The following is a 20,855-nucleotide window of genomic DNA, read 5'->3' as shown; positions in this document are numbered from 1 at the left end:
ATACAATGACTATAACCCTTTTCAACTTCTATGAAAATAGCACTTTTAACATAAATATTGTCCTACAAAAATTGTCTTACACACTAATTTTCAATCAAGGTAGTTTGTAAGGAAATCTATCCTTATTTGTTAAAAGGATATAAAAATAATCAAAGAAACTAAAAGTGTTATCTGTAATCACAGAATAATAATGTTAATATAGCTGAACCATACGGTTTCTTTTAGAAATTCCTTGCATCATTCCTTCAATAAGGGCTGGAGATAATTAATATATGCCTATTTTGATGGAACACTCATACAATGATGAAGGTTCAAATTTTTCTGGTATTAAAATATTGTAATAGGGAAGTATACAGAAAAATTTAAAATTACAAGAGTGAGTATTACAAGCTGAAGTCTCTCCATCAGCACATTATATCAACCTTTATCACCTGAGAAGAGGACCATGGGCTATTAGTACTGGTTATCTCAGACACAAACAATTATTAAAGGGGAGCCTAATTCAATTTCTTTGAGACAGTAAAGAAAACATTTTCTTGTTCGCTGGCTTGAAAGAAAACTTAGACTAATCTCAGTTTATATTAGTAATAAAAGAAGTTTACCTGACTACTTGTTTCACTTATGGCTTCTAGGAGTTTTTCAACTGCTGCTTGTAACCGAGAGCTGATATTCAACATAAGTTCTTCATTTTCAGGGTCTATTTCTGTCCCAGTAAAACCACTCCTTATAAGTCGTTGAGAGAGTTCTGTTCCTTCCTCAGTTACCGTCGACCACATGCTACTGTCATTTCTTGGCATATCACTTCCAGAGTAAGAGGATATAGAATCATCTGTAACTAGAATAATAGTAATTTAAAGTATTTTAATATTAGAGAAAAAAAAAGTTCAAAGAGGGCTGGAGTGATAGCACAGCGGGTAGAGCATTTGCCTTGCACGCAGCCAACCCAGGTTCGATTGCCAGCATCTCATATGGTTCCCTGAGAATCACCAGGAGTAATACCTGAGTGAATGAACCAGAAATAATCCCTGTGCATTGCTAGGTGTGATCCAAAAAGCAAAACAAAAACAAAACAAAAACAAAAAAAGTTGAAAAATAAAGTTTAAATTTGCAATCACAGAAGTGGCAGGTCTTTTAATAATAACAATATTGAGACAAAACAAGTGAAACAGGAAAAATAGAACTAATGCTTGGAAATGACAGGGAAGAATGAAGATAATGCTATGCAAACATAAGATTTAAAAAATTATTATTAAGCTATTTAGCATTTTTTCCTCAGTAATATCTGTTTTGGGGGGAGGGGTTGGGTTTTGGATCAATACTCAGAGGCTATACCTGGCTTTGTACTCACCAGGGATCACTCCTTGCAGTGCTCAAGTGTCAGGAATCAAACCAAGGTTTTCTGCATGCAAGGTAGTTCTATACTATGCCATTTCCATAGTATTTCTCTGGCCTAATAAAATCTTTTAATAACAAGTTTAAACGGATTATTTACTAAATTTCTATCAGAATACAAAGTAACATACACATAGCAAAAACTGATTTCCATCCTCAAGAAGAAAAGAAAGACACAAACAACCCATAGAAAGAAAAAAAAAACTGCAATGGCATGTTCCAGGTGTAAAGAAAGAAAAGTACTGGAGAGAGTACTGTGAGTTTTACACTGGACATTAGTGTCAGGTCCAGCTACAAAATAAGAAGGCACTAACGCTCATTCTCCAGGTTGCTACTTTAGTAAGATACTGGGAAATGGTCAAACTGATAAGCAGTTCTAATTTAAAACTATGTACTTACAGAGTCACGCCATTTTTATTTCTTAAGTAAAGAAAAGTGAGCATACACGGACAGAAGAAAAGACTGAAAGTGTTTTTCTTTAGGAAAAAATTTAAATATAGATTACTTGTCAGTTTTATGGAAGTATGTTACAGCCTAAGATAAAATTTCCAGAAAAAGAATTTCTATTGCTCTCTTACATGTAGTTCCTATTTCATATCAGTATGTATACAAATTAAATGCAGGCATTAAATTAATTTAATGTCTATAAATTAGGAAATAAATAGCAGCAATAAGAGAAGAGCTGAAGAAGGGAAAGACACTATAAGGAGGTTTTATTCAACTATCCTGATGGGAAGTAAAGGCATGAAAAAAGACAGACAAGGAATTGGACACATGTTAAAGACTGAATTTGTGAAAATTCAGAAAAGGGAGAAAGAAAAGCAGTCTGGGGTTTCAGCTAAGATGATTCTTAGCTGAAAAAAAGAGTCATTAGGAAAAATACTAAAATACCAGGGGCCAGAGAGAGAGCGAGAGAGAGCGAGAGAGAGCGAGAGAGCGAGAGAGCGAGAGAGAGAGAGAGAGAGAGAGAGAGAGAGAGAAAGAAAGAAATAGAGAACAGCAGAGAGGGCATTTGCCTTGAGTTCTTGCCTTGCATGCAGCTGACCTGGATACAATCCCTGGCATCCCATATGGCCCCTGAGCCTGCCAGGAGTGATTGAGAGAACAGAGTGAGTACTGAGCCAGGAGTAAGCCCTTGAGCACCTCTGGGTGGAAGCCAAACAAACAAATCAAACAAAACCCCTAAAAGACCAGAAGACAGTGAATATAAGGGAGAATTAATTTTATAATTATATATGTATATATACACATATATATATATATAAGATAACCTTGGCTCATTCCTGGCACCAGATAGTTCCCTGAGCACCAAAGGGGACAGGGACTAGGACCAAAGCACCACGAGGTGTGGTCCCCAAACAAACACAGAAAACCTAAATCTGAGTATATTCCAGTGGAAAAACAGAACTCATCTTTTTTATTCCAATTAAAGAAAGGGAAAAGATACCAAATTCACATTATTTGCAGTAATTTGTCCTTAAAAAATCAGAGAAAAATTTATTTGGCAAGGCAATTTCATTATAGGGCACTAGAATCTTAGAACTGCCAGTATGATAACAGAATTACAATTTCACTGGAAAACTACTACCATATGATCTAGTAGCACATGATGATCATTAAAAAAATTCTTTTTTCATGTACTGTATGGATTACATTTAGCCCAAGTAAATAATAAGCCTCTTAAGATAAGCAAAGGCAGGTGATAGGACAGAGGCCCTGACCCAATGGACTCTAAATATCTCTTGAGTTTCAATTGAAAATCATTACCTCTAATACATAAATTATGTATTAAATCTCAGGGGGAACCAAGAGATTTAACCAAGGTCATCCTGAACTAGAACAAGAATTCAGGGTATTCTGATTATTACTCCAGCATTTTTTCAATAATAACAGCACACTGGTCCAAAAGCAAGCTGCAGCAAGTGAGATTCAGTCCTGAGCTTCTTCATAAAAGGGTAAGTATGAAAAAAAAATTCATTTTACAATTCCTAGATTAACTCAGTTTTATGAACTAGCCAATCATTTCACACAAATTCAAATGATTTCACACTGCCTAAAATTTCATAACTAAGTTACTCTTATGAGAAAGCAAACATTAACAAATCAACTATTTGTTTTTCAGAGTTGACAAGTCCATACATGTTTAAATTCTAAACATGTTCAGACTTGAAAGTTGAAAAACAAGATCACAAGTGCTATTATGTACAACAGAAAGAAAGTCTTATATAAAAACTGAGAAGCAACATTTCTCTATAGTCAAGATTGAGGTGAAATTTTATTGTGCTAAATAAAAGATAAAAGAAATATTTCAAAAGTTTATTTTGTTTGTACAATAAAGCTCTTAAAAATACAGAACTGGAAAGATAGTGCAATGTGCTCAAGGGCATGCTTTGCATGCAGGAGGCCCGGGTTTAATTCCCAGTAATATATGGCCTTCGAAGCACTTGCAGGAGTGACATGAGACAGGAGCAGCCCCTGAGCACTGTGGGGTAAGGCCCTCCCAAAAATTCTTGCATGCAAAACAGTGCCAGTACTTTATGCTCAGAATTGTCTTCAAAGTTTTACATTATAAACCTTATTAATTCAGTATTTCCTTCCAAATACAAAATGGATCGTTTCCTAAATGATTTTATTAGTAAGACATTCTTATGATTTTATCTTGCCTTGAATAGAATCCCAATGCCTCCTTCACTGTGAAGGACAGTGAACTGTTGTAAAAACAGAGCTCACAGAGAAATTCCTCAGAATATATATTTTTATTTAAATATGAGAAAATAGAGATACACATTAATAATTATTTGGAAACATAAAAGCAATCACACAAAAAAATAAGGCTGAGGTCAGAAACCCTCAAAAAGTATATGAATTTGCATTGTAGAATGTCAGACTTTGAACTAAATGGGGAGAAATACTTGAGTGTGGAAATAGTAGTGAAACGTGTTCTTCGCTTTCTGACACAAAATTCCTAACCCCAACATCTGACAAAAACTTTCTCTGTTTTCGATTCCCTGATTATCTCTTCAGAAAAAAACAAAGAAGTGAAACAAGGAAGAGAATCTGGAGATCAGCAATGTAAAGTTAGAAATTCAAAGAGCCAGTACACACAGCTGGAAGGTAGAGTTTGGAGATGGCTATGATAAGTCAGAACTTAAGTTCTGGATTCACACGCATTTCATCATATGTCACTTTTCCAAAAGTAACAAAGGATAGTCCTAAGTGAGATCAAACTTAGTTTCTTATAAAGACTTCTTTTTAACCATCTCATTAGGTAAGTTTTATTCTTTTTTTTTTAAGTTTATTAATGACAGGTAAGTCATGATTATTACCATAATAAGAACCAATTATAAAATAAAATTTTTTAATGCAATATACTTTAGATTACAGAGTTGAAAACTTTTAAGTAAATGAGAACAGGTATTTTATTATGTTGTATTAAAAACAGTAATTTTTTTTCCTTTCTCATTTTTGGACCACATTTGGCAGTGCTCAGGGGTTACTCCTAGCTCTGTGCTCACGATTTATTCTTGGTGATGCTTAGGAGACCATATAGGATGGTGGGGACTGAATCTGGGTTGGTCGCATGCAATGTAAATGTTCTACCCATTGTACTGTTGCTCCAGCTCAAGTTTTATTCTTAAGAGCTCTTTTTTCCTCACATTTCCTTAATTTTTAGGGTGGCCTTGGGACATAGCCCATATCTCCTAGATAACAGGTAAGAATACTGCATGATGATGTGCCATTTTTCTTCTACTGATGGGCAAACAGTCTCTGGTTTGCATACATACAGCATAGCACAGCAGTAACTCAGAGTATGCATGGCCACAGCTCTATGATGGCAAATGCTATTTTAAAATTGGTGTTTTGTAAAAAACGGCTTTAATGTACTAGAAGTCTTTTTGTTGAGAAATACTATCCAGAGATAATGAAGACAGTTTCAAGTATAAAATAAAACTAGTACCTCCAGAGTGTGCCTCATGGACACATGACTTCATGGGTGCCTCTGCTTCTGACCTCCAGATCAGGCTGACAGATGACTGGCCTTTATTGGATCTATCTAGAATACCAAGGACATGACGACCAATTGTTTCTTCTACAGCTGCTGTTGTTTTTACAACTTCTAAGAGGACCTTCAGAAGTCTGTTGTTAGCTTTCTGGAGTGCATATCTGCATAGATAAAAAACATTTAGCAAAATGTTTAATCTTAAAAGTGAACATTTTGCCATGTTCCACAACAATTGCACTACAAAATTTTTCACTCAGAAAATAAGTCACAAGGTCCTCTCTAGTAAAACAATATGCAACAATATCTATATCTTTTTTAACTTCATAATTAATTATAGCACTTGCTTTCTTGTAATTTTGGTGAATAATTAAGCATTTTTAGAAAATTTGAAAAGTGGGCAGAGACTGAACCCAGGATTACACGAGCAAGGACAGTGCTTTACTACTGAGGTACACTGCCAGCTTCTAACATAAAAAAAAGGTACTGTGCTTCAATGACCTGAATAAAACAAATAACCATAATTTTAAGTTAGCAGTTTCCAAATTAGAATAAAATTTAAAATAAAAGCAAAAAGTTAAATTAGATAAAGTGAAGTAGAACCCAAGCACATTAAAGTTATAATAATTGTAACACCATTCAGATTTCTTCATGGTTAGCTATTCACATATTATTTTACATTTTACCTTTTTAGTTTATATAACATACTCTTAAAATTATACCAGAAAAATTTTATTTTTTTTTCTACAACATACTGGGCTAGAGTGATAGCACAGTGGTAGGGCGTTTGCCTTGCACGCAGCCAACATGGCCGACCCGAGTTCGATTCCTCCGTCCCTCTCAGAGAGCCCAGTAAGCTACCGAGAGTATCTCGCCTGCACAGCAAAGCCTGGCAAGCTACCCTGGTATATTCCATATGCTAAACACAGTAACAACAAGTCTCACAATGGAGACGTTACTGGGCCCGCTCGAGCAAATTGATGAACAATGGGAGGCCAGTGCTACAGTGCTACTACAACATACTGATGATGATGTAAACAACTGAAAAAAATAAGTACAGATCAGATTTTAAAAAGACTTAATCTAGGGGGCTGGAGAGATAGCACAGCGGGTAGGGCGTTTGCCTTGCACGCAGCCGACCCAGGTTCGATTCCCAGCATCCCATATGGTTCCCTGAGCACCATCAGGAGTAACTCCTGAGTGCAGAGCCAGGAGTAACCCCTGTGCATTGCCAGGTGTGACCCAAAGAGCAAAAAATAAAATAAATAACTAAAAAAAATAAAAAGATTTAATCTATATTTTATCTGCCAATACATTATGTTGTTTTTAAAATAACTGTTTCAGAGACAGAAATTTCTCAAATTACATATACCATATTCATTACTTCCAACAGAAGGAATTAATTTTCAACCAAAGGAATCAATGACATGTCCTTTTAAATCAGTTAACACATTGATTTTTAAAAAAAATCAGAAAATACTGCTAACCACCATTTGAAATATCTCAGTACTTGGAAATAATCACTATTAACATTTTAATTCTTATCTTTCTTAGAAATTTTCTTCTTTTGCTTATTCTCAGAATGTACACAATTTTTAAATGGTGTTATCTTGACCAAAATATTTTTAAGCATTTTTTTTGTTTAACATAAACATCTTTCCATAAGAAGAAATTTATTTTTTATAAATGGTTACATCTATAAATGATTATATTTCTATAAATAATCAGAAGATCATAGGTCAATTTTCTGAAGAAACAACTCTAAACAATTCTATTTTCCAAACAGTTTATTTAAAAAAAATTATAGTGAAAAAATTTACATATAGACAAATAAGAGATTTTCATAGTAAAGGTCCTCTGACTTAAAAGAGTTTCCTCTCTCAACTTCACATTGTGGGAAGTCATCAACACTTGGGTTAAAGGATATCTGTTTTCACAGACACATGACAAAACTATTTTAAGACAAGTGAATACATGGAGGAGATTTCCTTTAGTATTATTAGCCAATGAAGGGTCTATTTTTTTACCTAGATCAGATTCTCTGCTTATATAAGAATAGATATTAAAAATAAAACTCTAATTCAGTTAGTAGGAAGTTAAGTCAAGGGACTTTATTTCTTTAACAGTGTCTGAGGTGTTGTTCAAGTCCAAACACCTCAGGACAATCTGAATATATTTATATATGAAATAAATGAAAATTAACATGATGGTAAAAATAAATATATATATTCACTTTATAAATACTCACTACAAAAGTTCCTAAAAGCTAGACAATGTATAATTTTAAAAAATATACCAAATAGGAATAAACAGCTTGTTTATTTTATATTGTCATGGTAAATCTAATTTTCATACAGTGTCTTTCTTGTTTGAATTCCATACTGACTGTGTTCCAAACTGATGATCCCATGGGGAAGCCAAAATCTTAGGGGCCAAATTCCTCCATGCAAACTGAGGAAGGAGGTTAGGAGGAACTGACATTCACAGAAATTGGAAAAGGAGGAAATTAAGTTAGTAGATATTAGTTTTAATTTAAAGAAATTATTTTCAACTGAACAAAGCAATGTTTTTAAATATTGTGCTAAAGTCCTTAATATTAATGTGAGGACACCATTCTCACTAAAATATTTACATTTTATACTAACTTTTACAAAACCAAAGGAAAAAAGTTTTGGTAATATCAGATCATAAATTTATTCCTCTATAAAACTGGAATATGACTTAAAAGTTTCCATTTATTACATAGCAAGTTAATGAAAAAGCTAACTGTGGACTATTATACTCATTTTTTTTCTTATCAATATTAATCTAGGGTGTAGCTTATACCAGTGATTTTTAACTACCGGTTTGTGGATTAATGCCTGTCTACAGGTACAGAATTTGAAAACTACTGGCTTATACTAATGGATGTCTATACAGTGGAGAAATAACTCACAACTCACAAGTATAATTTTTTTCCAGGATAAAATGTAGCCTATGAACAGAATTAACTAATTAAGAAAGTTCAATGACCAAATAAATAAAGCCTTAACATTTACTATGTTAAATACACGAGCAATAGCATCCAATTAAAAATTCCCTTACAGTGAAACTATATATGATTTCTATTAAATAAAATACTGATAATTCTTTAGAGTATAAAATACAAATTTAATGTATAACAGAAAAATTAAGTTTTTTTATGTTAAAACTATTTTAAATAACTTTGTATTAAAAAAATGTACATTCTTGAATACCTTTCATTGGACAGAGTATCAGGAGGCACATCTTCAGATTTTCTATCCAATTCCTTCTCTTTTAAAGTCTGTTCTTCAACTTCCCCTTGGTTTTCACTTCCATTCTGTTTAAGTTTGTGTAGAGGCAGAGAGGACAAGACAGAAAGAAAACCTATCATTTCGGAAATAGCATGCCATTCTTTTCTATTGCTATTAGGTGAAACAGAAACCACTGTGTGCAAAACGTAGCTTGAAATAATGTTTAACTATATTTTACCAAGAGATTAGCATTATCAAAAAAAGATAAAGCAAGTCTAGTGCACAGATATAAAATTGTTAGTGGGTTGAAGTTAATGAAGGCTATAGTGCCACGATGCAGTTTGTTAGGTTGTTCCTTGATAGAAACAATAGTTGCTGCTATAGTGATGTCAAATTCAAATGACCTTCAGCGAAATGTAAGGCACTCTGACTCCACCTACCTGACATGCAAGCAATCACGGACACATTAAGCGAAATACTAATAAAAACACATTTCACGCCACAACAAAGACAAACAGACCCTACTGCATGGTTGATCCATTGCTCCTGAGAGGGCTAAAGTCCATACTACCTGTGTTTGCGTACTGCTGTTGCGCAGCTCACAACACAACTTCTCTCTTCCAGCTAGGGACAGTTGCTTTAGTGCTTCCAGCTCCTCTAAAAGCACCCTCTCTCTTTCTGAAACCAGGTTTTCATTATCTATTGAGGATCTCTGAATAAGAAAAAAGGTCATGAGAGAAAGTTGTTTGCGATAGAAGAAATACAGCAGAAATATTGAGCAGATTTCTTTTAACCTCTTGGGATCAACAGGTCTTGGTTCTACCTCTGACCAAAATCCCATAATAAGGAGTTAAAAGCATATATTAAATTCAATGCAAAATTTGAAACATTAAAAAAAATCAGTCAATTAAGATGAAATACTTAGTCATTTATGTAATTCAAAAAGGATTTATATATGCCAATTTTGCATTGAAAAATTTTAAAATTTCAATTTACAAAATGCACTGAAGAAAAGCATAATTAATTTTTTATATATTTTATCATTTAGAAACTCAATAAAACTCTCAAGTTCCCCATTATTCTGTTTGGAAAACTACATTGTAAGAACACTATTTCTTATATCTCCTTTTAGCTTGTCTCCAATTACATTGAATAAACTTGTTTCAATAAGAAATTCTACATTAACATTTCTTGCTTTTCTGCAATGATTTTGTGACTATATTATTTACAGAAATTTATAAGAATCAAGCTCCCAAATACCAAGGAATATGTAAATTTAGTCAAGAGAGGGACAGAAAATATCATGTAAATTTCTATTTCTCAAATCAAGAAGAGATGTTTCCTTAATTACTTTAGATTTCCATTCATGATTAAAAAGGTAGATTAGAGACAGATTAAGGAAAATTTGGAGATGCTAGTTGGTGGACTAATGAAACTGTACTGAATAAAGAAAAGTTGAGTATCAAATGTACCTCAGTCCAAAGAATCTCCGAAACTGTCTAAGTCCTTTTTTACCAAAAATGGCCAAGAGACCTTTTTAAGTTTAAAAAGAAAAATACCCTATAGTCACTTTTTAAGTGCCTGTAACAACAGCAATATAAAACAGTAGAGACAATGTCTTCAAGGGTGAGTTAGGTGTCCCTGAAAAGATCTAAGGCTGTTGTGGTACCGTGTTGTGGAGTTTTTCCCTTTTGTTAAATATCTGCAGTTTTTAAAGATTTCTGGCAATGATTTTGACTTCTTTTTTTTAAAAAAAGACTATATAAAGAATACTGCGAAGTTAGTTGCAGAGAAAATGGAAATCTATACCTGGGCTAACTGTCTATTCAGTCTCTTAATCTCTTCTTGAAGTTGCTCTTGGTCTTCCCGCTGTCTCTCCATTTGGCGCATGTGTGCTTGCCTCAACAGTTCTGTTGCCTGCTGATGCTCCTGGTATTGTCGTACAAGTTCCTGCCTCATATCTTCCAACTGTTCTTCATTTAACATTAGTTGTCTAGAAGCATCCATATTTGATACCAAAATCTCATCATGAATCTATAAAGGAGAAAAAATGAGATCTTCTTTCAACCACAACACAATTTGTAGAAATATATCAGCATCATTATCTAACATACATATTAAAATAGATATGCAACTAGTCACACAAAATACTTGCTTTATTCTATTAAGCTATGTAAGTTTTGAAATATATTTGTCTTAATTATAAATCCAAATCAATGTGAAATTAATTGCTACCTTATTCTTCAAAGTAGAGTGACTTATTAGTTTAGATATAATCTAACTTTAAAATGGAGGAAAAGAATAAAAATACTGCAATTCTTCCTACTATAAATACTGTAACTCTTTAATTCCTTTTAAGATTTTGTTTAGGAAATAATAAAATGGACTGCTTTTATTTTAAAATTAAATTTATAAAAGAAAACAAACATTCAATTTATATTATGATCCAGGCACCATCGTACTACAGAAAAATATTTGACATAAGAAAACATTATAGGGGCTGGAGCAATAGTACAGCGGGTAGGGTGTTTGCCTTGCACACGGTCAACCTGGGTTCGATTCCCAGCATCCCATTCCATATGATCCCCTGAGCACCGCCATGAGTAACTCCTGAGTGCAGAGCCAGGAGTAACCCCTGTGCATTGCCAAGTGTGACCCAAAAAGCAAAAAAAAAAAAAAAAAAAAAAAAATTACATATATTTTATATAAGGTTTGAAAGCTTTATAGTTTACTTTCTCGGCCACATGAGAAGTCAACTTTTTAATAAGAATTTAAACTCTCCTTTAAAGATTTACCTCTTAGGCCAAAGAGACAATAGAGGAGTACTCTACTTAGGAAGTAAGGCACTTGCCTTGCATACAGTCAACCCTGGTTCAATCCCCAGCATCTCATATGGTCCTCTGAGTACCACCTGAAGTTACCTCTAAGCACAGAGTTAGGAGTAACACAGGAGCACCACCAGGTGTGGCCTCAGAACCCAAACCCCATCTCCCACAAATTACCATTTCAATCAATTATTCCATTTTAAACAGTTACCAATAAATTAAAGTGGTTTCATGAGCATCTCACAAGCACACCAAAAAAACTTGACAACTTGATTTGAATATGTCTCTGAATGTGACATTATTTGTTTTGAATGTTAAAAAAATTTGAATAATAATATTAAAAGAGGTAGGATTACTCTGCTAATTGCATAACTGAGGTACATAAATTAGTAAATAATGAAAAAAAAAAAACTATATCCAGAGTAGTGTTTTACACTGTTTTCTTAATTAAGAAGCCTCCCTTGCAATATTATCATATTTAATGATTCATATTTTGCCAAATTATAGTACATTTAATCTTAAATTAAAACAAAATAATATAGACACAATTTAAATGAGATTTTATCATGCAGTATGTTTCAGACAAACTATGAACTAGACTTATTTAAAAAGTCATTTATTTATATATTTGCAAGTGATAAAACAGTCATAACTGGAGAAATAAACTTAGAGTGGACATAATACTTTTCCATTAAACAACATTATTGCTAATAAATTTATAATAAATGAGCAATATTAAAACCCTAAGCATATTATATATGTATACTGTATATACATAAATTATATATAATTTATATATATACAAATTACATTTTATCCACAATATAAAATTTAACATTAAAAGAATCGTACTTACCATTTCTCTAGCTATACATGTTTTCTCTTTGGAGAACAGTTCTTCTGAAATAGTCAATTCATAGTCTTTTGACTCTAAGGCACTGATATTTGCATTATTTGATAGAAGAACTTCTTTTCCATCTTCTCCTAATTCTTTACTAAGTGGCTTAAATTCATCTTTAAAGTTCATGTCTGCTGCCACAGGAGTCTGAAAACTAACTTGACCTTGTGATAATTTTATTTCTTCTACATAATTTTGGTTTCCTTGCTGACAGAGAGTTTGTGGTTGTTTTGGTGATAGTGGAACTTCTTTTTCCCTGGATAGTCTTGATTGTTCAGTTTGTTGAGCAAATGCTACACTCATTGACACAATAACCTAAAAAATTAACAAAAGAGAATTAGATATTTAAGCCTAGTTAAAAATTTAAAGTTACTGCTCAAAATTACATGAATTAATAACCACAGCCTTGGGGCTAGAGAGATATAGTACAGCAGAAAGGGCGCCAGCCTGCCTTTGCATGTGGCTGACCTGGGTTTGATTTCTAGCACCCCACATAAGTCCCCTAAGCCTTCCAGTAGCGAACCCTAAGCATGAACCTAGTAGTAAATCTGAGCATTCCTGGCTGTGGCACTTAAACGAAACAAAAACAAACACATCACAGCCTCATAATTTTAAATCTGAAAAAGGCTATGATCAACTAGACAGTAAGAAGACAGAATATTTACTTTACTGCTTGAATTTTTAAATTTAAAATTTTTCTTTGTAACAAAGAGTACCAGAGCTAGTCTTTAGTAGGAAGCTTGCTATATGGGTGGAACTGTGGGGGGTTAAGTCAGTGAAGGGAACACTAAGGACAATGAGGGAGGAGAAAAGTGCAGGCCCTAAAGGAAGGGAAGTCCCTTTACTGGTGAAGGTATTGGTGCTGGAGTATTATACACCTGAACCATAATGATGAACAACTAACTCTGTAAGTCAAGGTGATCTAATTAATAGAAAAAATGAAAAAACTCAAAAGTAAAAAATAAATGTTTTGAGGAAAGAAATTAATAGAGAGGTTTGAAGAGTACATGCCTAGCACCTGCCTAACTGGGGCTCAATTCACAGTACACGGTTTCTGAACATTGCTAGGTGCAGCCCAATTGGTCCCCCAAGCACACCACTGGGCATAGTCCTGAGCAGCACAGGATCCCTTAACCCCTGCACTAAACCACTGGCTGGGTTGACTAAAGAATTGCTAGTAGAACTTCCAGAGTTGCCGAGCATCACTTAAGAGGTCCCTCCCCAGGTCCAAAACAAAAATATGTTCTTGAGAAGGAGATGATTTAAAAGTTATGGAAGGCTGGTTCTGGTGTTTCAGTTGTTCAAACCAAAGGACTAAGGCAAAGGAGCTGAGGTGAGGTCCCAGGAACTGGGAAAGCAGGGAGGCTGCACTGATTTATACTGAAAAGTATATGCATTAGTTAGATGCACCATTCATGCAAAACAAAACCAAAACACCCCAAAATTCACTTCTATAAATAATCAGATAATGAGAGCTATATAAAAATGAGTATGCCTGGAGGCTGAAGCATCAATACAAAGGTTAACATGCTTGCCTTGCATAGGGCTGACCTGTGGTTTTTAATAGAAATTTAACCTCTCCTTTAAAGATTTACCTCTTAGGCCAAAGAGATAGTAGAGGAGTTCTCTACTTGGGGACAAGGCACTTGCCTTGCATGCAGTCAACCCTGGTTCAATCCCCAGCATCTCATATGGTCCTCTGAGCACCACCAGGAGTTACCTCAGAGTTTGAGCCTTGGCACCATGCATGGTCCTCTAAGCCTCCCTAGGAGAGAGCCAGGAATAAGCCCTGAGCTCAGTTGGGCATGACCACAAAACAAAGCAAAGGAAAAATGAGCATGCCTGACAAGAAACTAAATATTCAACTTATATTTATATATAAATAAGTACTCATTGATACATATGTGCTGGATTTCCTTGCGTAGTAAATTTTAAGCTGAATCCTTATGAATTTCCTATCAATGCTAAGTTATAGAATCTAAAACTTCCATGGGACTGTTCCATGGGAACAGGAGTAATATTATAAAAATAAGTCAACAAACTCAGAATTTAGGCTCTGATGTAACAACATGATCAGACATACACATAAAAGATAAAAAATATGAAATCACATTTGTAAATAGAATGGCTTTGAACACAGAGCTAAATATAAGCAAAACTCATCTCAGGGGGTATGGTGCCGCCAGCAGGTCAATCTGTACCTGTGAGGCGAGTGCTGATATCAGCAGTCTCCTGGCATCTTCAGACTTCCAGATACCCCAAAATTGCTGCTGTGCCTTTGGCCAGACCCCAAAAACTTGGAGCAAAGTTTACCAAGAAAGTAAATGGCCAAAAGTTAGGTATTGGGAGACACACCCACAAACCACCGCCGGCTCAGCTATAGAACTGGAGGCATGGACTCTCTGGTTCCTGATTGAACTGCTTAACGGCCATGATCCGAGAGACTCCAAAACAAATCTTGAAACCCAACAGCTTTTGGCAGAAATGCGTTCGGTCCCTGCAGTAGGCTACTGGCGCTGGGCGACCCCAGGTGGGAATAAGTTTCGTGCCTTGGCCTGTTCCCCCTAGCGGCCTGGTGGCCGTCATCCTCCAGAGGCCACTGGACAGTCAGGTTTGGGCCTGCAGTGACGAGACACGTGGGGCCTCACAGGATGGGGGTGGAGCCGGCCCTTTTCTCCCCGTCCCAATGAGACCCCGAGTAGCCGCCCACAAACGGCCACTCTGGCTCCTGATCAAGCTGCTTAATGGCCTTGATGCCAGAGACTGAGAACCAAATCTCGAAACCCAGTGACTTTTGGCAGAAATGCATCTGGACTACACAGTAGGTTACTGTCATCGGGCCAACCCAGGGGAGAAAGGGTGCTGTCCCTCCGCCTGTTCCCCCTGGGTGGCTTGGTGGCCGCTATCTTCCAGAAGCCATTGGACAGTTATGTTTGGGCCCGCAGAAACGAGACACGTCGGACCTCACGGGATGGGTATAAAGCCGGCCCTTTCCTCCCCGTCCCAACGAGACCCCGAGCCACCGCCCATGAAGAGCCTCTCTGGCTCCTGACCAAGCTACTTAACAACCACGATCCCAGAGACTCAGAAGCAAAACTTGAAACCCAGCAGCTTTTGGCAGAAATGTGTCTGGACTGCACAGTATGTTACTGTCGTCGGGCCACCCCAGGGGGGAAAGAATGCTGTCTCTCCGCCTGCTCCCCTAGGCGGCTCGGTGGCCACCATCTTCCATAGGCCATTGAACAGTCAGGTTTGGGTCCTCAGTGATGAGACATGCGGGGCCTCATGGGATGGGGGTGAAGCCGGCCTTTTTCTCCCCACCCCAACAAGACCCCGAGTAGCCGCTCAGAAACAGCCTCTCTGGCTCCTGATCAAGCTGCTTAGTGGCCATGATCCCAGAGATTCAGAAACAAATCTTGAAAACCAGTGGCTTTTGGCAGAAATGCGTCCGGTCTTTGCAGTAGGTTACTGGCGCTGGGCCACCCCAGGTGGGAATAGGTTTCATGCCTTGGCCTGTTCCCCCTGGCGGCCTGGTGGCCACCATCCTCCAGTGGCCACTGGACAGTCAGGTTTGGGCCCACCATGACGAGACACATGGGGCCTCATGGGATTGTGGTGGAGCTGGCCCTTTCCTCCCCATCCCAATGAGACCCCGAGTCGCCGCCCTCGAACGGCCTCTCTGGCTCCTGATCAAGCTGCTTAATGGCCATGATCCAGAGACTGAGAAACAAATCTTGAAACCCAGTGACTTTTGGCAAAAATCTCTCCAGATTTAAGTGTTAAAATTTCGGAATTTCAAAATCGCGTGGCCACTACTGCAGCCATACGACATCATATGTTATTCATAACTAGCAATAGAAAACAAATTTTCTATTGTTGCCTTTTTGGCAGACCTGAGTATTGGGGTAAAATCCCAAATAATAATGGTGGGTGTGGTGTCAAAATGTTGAATGTAATCAAAGTATAGAGAGAGTAATTTGGAAATCATCTGCCCCACAGGTAGGGGGGAGGGTTTGGAGTGGGGGTATACTGGGGATTTTGGTGATGGAAAATGGGCACTGGTGAAGGTATGGGTGTTTCATTGTATGACTGACACTTAAACCCAAAAGCTTTGTAACTGCTCTTATGGCGATTCAATAAATAAAATTATAAAAAATGGAAAAAAAACTCATCTCCATAAACTTTTCCACTTGATCAGCAACTAATAATGTTCAGTGGTAATTGTTCCCTAGTACTCAGTCAAAGATATCATACTTCTTTGGTAGGAAGTAGACAAAAGTAAAATACAAAACCCAACCGCCTTTGTTCTTGTTTTATACTATAAAGTATTTTATACCTTCACCTATGAGGAAAGCGAAATTCCTTCAACGATATTACTTGTTTAGGCTTTCTGGAAAATTTCTAATTACGTACGATTCTACATAGAGAAAGGATAATTTTCTCTAAAATTTCACAGCACTGAATAGTAATTGTGGTCCTATCACTATCTTAAAGATGTCCCATGCATGTAACTTATGACAAAAAATAAGGTTCATTATCATCAGTTAAATCTGTTTTTGAAAGATAAAAGAACTATAAGCCACAATAACTTTCCAAACACTGAACTTACCTTAGCTACTTCTTCTTCTAATCGTTCTTGGTACTGCTTTTCCAGCAACTTATCCGTATGTGCTTCCTGCTTCATCCCAAATTCATCAGAAAACTAGATCAAAAAGCAAAATAAATTACTTATATATACTAGATATCTTAAACTTCTACTCTCAAATAGCCTCAAAAGAGCACTATTTCTTAAAAAGTTTGACTTTAATAATTTTATTCTCTTAATTAAAAACAATACTTCTAATGAGTATAGTGTATAAATATAGTGATTTACCATTGCTGTGAACTTAATGGAGATGCAAAGCGATAAATATGTTAAGTATTTGTAATTTTAATGTATGCAGTTATAAGGAAGATTCTTAAACATACATGAATTTTAGTAAAATGCCAAGAGTGGTTATCTTTGCTCATGAATTTTAAGGAAATTTTTTTTGGTAGTACTTATTAACAAAATCTAGTTTTTCACAAATACAAGCTACTTATATATATATATATACATATATATAAAGTTCATAAACAGGCTTTTTAAAGGCAAACATTCTCAGCATAAAGGTACCATTTTATTTTATCTGAATGACATCCAAATAAATATTCCATATGGGATCATTATAGAAGAATAAAAAATATGATCAATATCACTCATTGGGATCTAGAATAAGAGACAGAAAGCAATCATCTTTATTTTCTGGGAATACCTAAACAATATTTTAGATAAGTTGCTGCACATCTCGCTAAAACATCATGGAGAGGTATTACCAAAAAAAAAAAAAAAAGCTGTGGGCAGGGCACTGATTAGCAACCCAGTACCCAGTCCATAAATGTTACACAGACATTTTAAATTAGAACATGTGCGTGTGTGTGTGTGTGTGTGTGTGAGGGTGGGATTCTCAATTTTAACTTTTCTGTGACTTCCTAATATTGAGAAGACACACTATCTTACTTGTATACTCTTCTGGGTATTTTATATAAGAAAACGTCTTCATACTTACATAAGTACTGGACAAATACAAAATCATACAAAAATTACAGTAAAAAGAACAAATGGAAGGCACATAACAGTTTAAAAATATAATACCTCTACTGCACCATCAATATTTTCTTTTAGACAACTTCCAGGGTATTTTGTTTTCCATGCATCAGATTCAGTAATTACCTTTGAATCAATGGAGAAGCTAAATATAAATAAAAGAATGTGAAAAAAAATTAGAGAGTTGCCTAATTTATTCTAACAGAAACAATAGTATCATCATAACATAAAGCTGCAAGCAAAATGCTATTACTGAGGCCAGAGTGATGGTACAACAGATAGGGAGTATAGCAGTAAGGGCGTTTGCCTTACACATGGCTGATCCAGGTTCAATCCCTGACAACACTTAGTGGAGCCTCACCACCAATGATCCCCGAGCACAGAGCCAGGAATAAGTCCTTAGTGGCCACAAAACCAAGGGGAAAAATGCTTCTGCTTATACAAATATTTCACACATGTCAAAGATAAAGAATTGTCTCTTGCTTTTTTCGTGTTAGTGCTACATCTGATTTCTTTCAAGCAAATTTGCTTAAACAATCATACTGTAGCTGGCAAATGGCCCAAAGGACTAGAACATATATTTGGAATGTGGGAGTCCAGGGTTTAATCTGAAAATAACATGGGTCCCCAGAGCATTTCTGGGCTTTGATGAAAACTAATCAATTACACTATGACTATTATTTAGTTATAAATATTACAGGACAGTATCTTACCTTGGTGGAACTGTGGCCTCATTGAAACCTTGAAGCCTTTGGTGCAAACAGTGGATCTCTATCGCATGATTGTCTTCTGTTTCTTTTAATCGCTGGTTCACAGAAGATAAGGAGTTTTCTAATTCATGAATTTGTTCTTCAAGATGTTTAATTTTGATATCTTGTAGAGAAGACAATTTGCTTTTATGACTGACATCTAAGTTTTATAACCAGAAGAAAACATATTTCAGTACAATTTTCTTAATAAAACAACACAATGACTTTTTGTATGTGAAGAATATTAATTACTCTCTGAAAAGATAATGAGAAAATAGATCCAAGCAGTATAACCTCTTCATTTTAAGGATTCAGAAACTTGAAACTAGAATGATTAATAGCAAAACGTCCAAGGTTACTAAATTGTCTCTGATTTTAACGTCAACTATCAAATTACTAAATTTTTTGGTATAAAAACGTTACAGCAGGTATCTAATCAAAATTTACCAATGTCTTGAAAATTGGGCATCTGAGAACAGGTGGCCAAAAACTCTGTTTCCTCTTCTGGTAGGTCTTCTTCAGTAAATTCAAGTTTCACATCATCCTTCTGCTGCCCTTGCATCTGTTAAAAACGAAACTAATGATACAGCGATCTATGATCCAGTATAGGAACACACTCAATGCTGCTCAAGTGCTATTCCTGTCCCTGTACCAACAGTGATCCTGGCAATGCTCAGGGAACCATTATGTTGTACCAGGGATTCAAACCAGGGTTACAGGTGTCAGAGCTCCATGAAAAGCAAACCCCTTAACCCCTGAATTAACTCTCTGGCCCCATGATCCAGTACTTTGAAAGCTATACTGAAGCAACTTTACATTTAAAATGTTATTTTCAACATCACCTGAAATTTTAAGTAAGATACAAATAATTTTTCTTCTTCCAATGTTGATACAATATTCTCTTCAATATTCCTGAAATTATTTCAATAATCAAGGTCCCAAAATACAAAGAAAGTAGCTAATTTCACACAAACATAGGTTGCAGAGAATTTTAGTTAAGAGTTCTCCAGTTTATGAGTTGGTTTTAGCAATTTCAACTCATGGGCTCAAGATGTAGCTATTTTGTTGAGCAGATGCTTGACATAAAGAAGGCAAAGACTCAATCTATGATACTACATGGTCCCCAGTCCCCAAGCACCATTAGGTGAGACCCAAAAAAACAAAACAAATTTCAACACATACCCACTAAATGAGGTATTATCAGAAACTGATAATATACATGTAATTCATCTGTAGTTATATAGCATGTTTGCAAACAAGTAACTGATATGCTATTCTTTGCAAACTGATATTGCTTTGCTATTCTTTGTAACTGATACTATTTTTCTTCTATACTATTCTTTACAGAAATGAAAAACAATAAAAATGGGGTGAGAAACAACCAAGAGCAAACCTCAAAAACAGAGCCATGAATAGCCCCCGACATTGCAGGTATGGCCCCAAAACAAAAGCAAAAACAAAACTGAGATATTTTGGCTTACTTCCTTGACTATTAAAATTAGGCAGCACCATGTCTAAATGAATACACATGTATACATTTAGTCATTCACCAAGTATTAAACAATCATTTACTAGTTCTCTGGGTCAGTGAGTGACTTAATCAAATTCTTAAAGGTATAAATGTGGGATATTCAGGATATGACTCAGAGAGTAATGAACTCTAAGATTAGAAAGGATAAACTGATAACTCTGAGTGCTAGGCTAAGCTGTTTTGTTGTGTGACAGTTCCCACAACTTAATGGTGCCCAGGGGAACAGGCCCATTTCCAGTGGTCAAGAGTGGCCACCAAGGGCACCATTTTGGGGTGGGAATGTGGTTCCTCAGATTAAACTCTGATCTCACATATTCAAGTTATGTACTGTACCACTTGAGACACATTCCTAGCCTCTAGGCTGAACTTTGATCATGTAGACATTGACAGCTGCGGGAAATCATATAGACTGCTCATCATGAAGTTAAATGTTTTGTAGAAATCAATGTGGTGGTAAAGAAAGGCAGAATGAAAGGATGATTTAAAAGATATTTTTTAAAAAGAACCTAAACAATTTGTTAGTCAGCAGATATACAGGCCCTAGAGGACTGTATAATGGGGCATGGAAAATGGTTGTGTT

The 20,855-nt window shown here is 35.8% G+C and overlaps 1 protein-coding gene across 7 annotated transcripts in view; it reads right to left on the bottom strand.

Annotated features, from left to right (window-relative positions):
- Positions 1–20,855, bottom strand: part of AKAP9 (A-kinase anchoring protein 9) — a 153,745-nt gene that overhangs the window by 64,587 nt on the left and 68,303 nt on the right. For all 7 annotated transcript variants that reach the window (XM_056118632.1, XM_056118633.1, XM_056118637.1 and 4 more), the window contains 10 exons: positions 19,192–19,306; positions 18,709–18,904; positions 18,044–18,140; positions 16,979–17,071; positions 12,328–12,684; positions 10,456–10,680; positions 9,218–9,358; positions 8,629–8,732; positions 5,351–5,556; positions 603–835 (listed from right to left, as the gene is read on the bottom strand). In XM_056118632.1, the coding sequence (XP_055974607.1) occupies positions 603–835; positions 5,351–5,556; positions 8,629–8,732; positions 9,218–9,358; positions 10,456–10,680; positions 12,328–12,684; positions 16,979–17,071; positions 18,044–18,140; positions 18,709–18,904; positions 19,192–19,306 (1,767 nt within the window). The remainder of the gene's footprint in view (positions 1–602; positions 836–5,350; positions 5,557–8,628; positions 8,733–9,217; positions 9,359–10,455; positions 10,681–12,327; positions 12,685–16,978; positions 17,072–18,043; positions 18,141–18,708; positions 18,905–19,191; positions 19,307–20,855) is intronic.

Source organism: Sorex fumeus, unplaced genomic scaffold (assembly GCF_029834395.1).
Source record: "Sorex fumeus unplaced genomic scaffold, SorFum_2.1 ptg000037l, whole genome shotgun sequence".
Classification (NCBI taxonomy): Eukaryota; Metazoa; Chordata; class Mammalia; order Eulipotyphla; family Soricidae; genus Sorex; species Sorex fumeus.
This window is presented reverse-complemented; position numbering and strand designations above follow the sequence as displayed.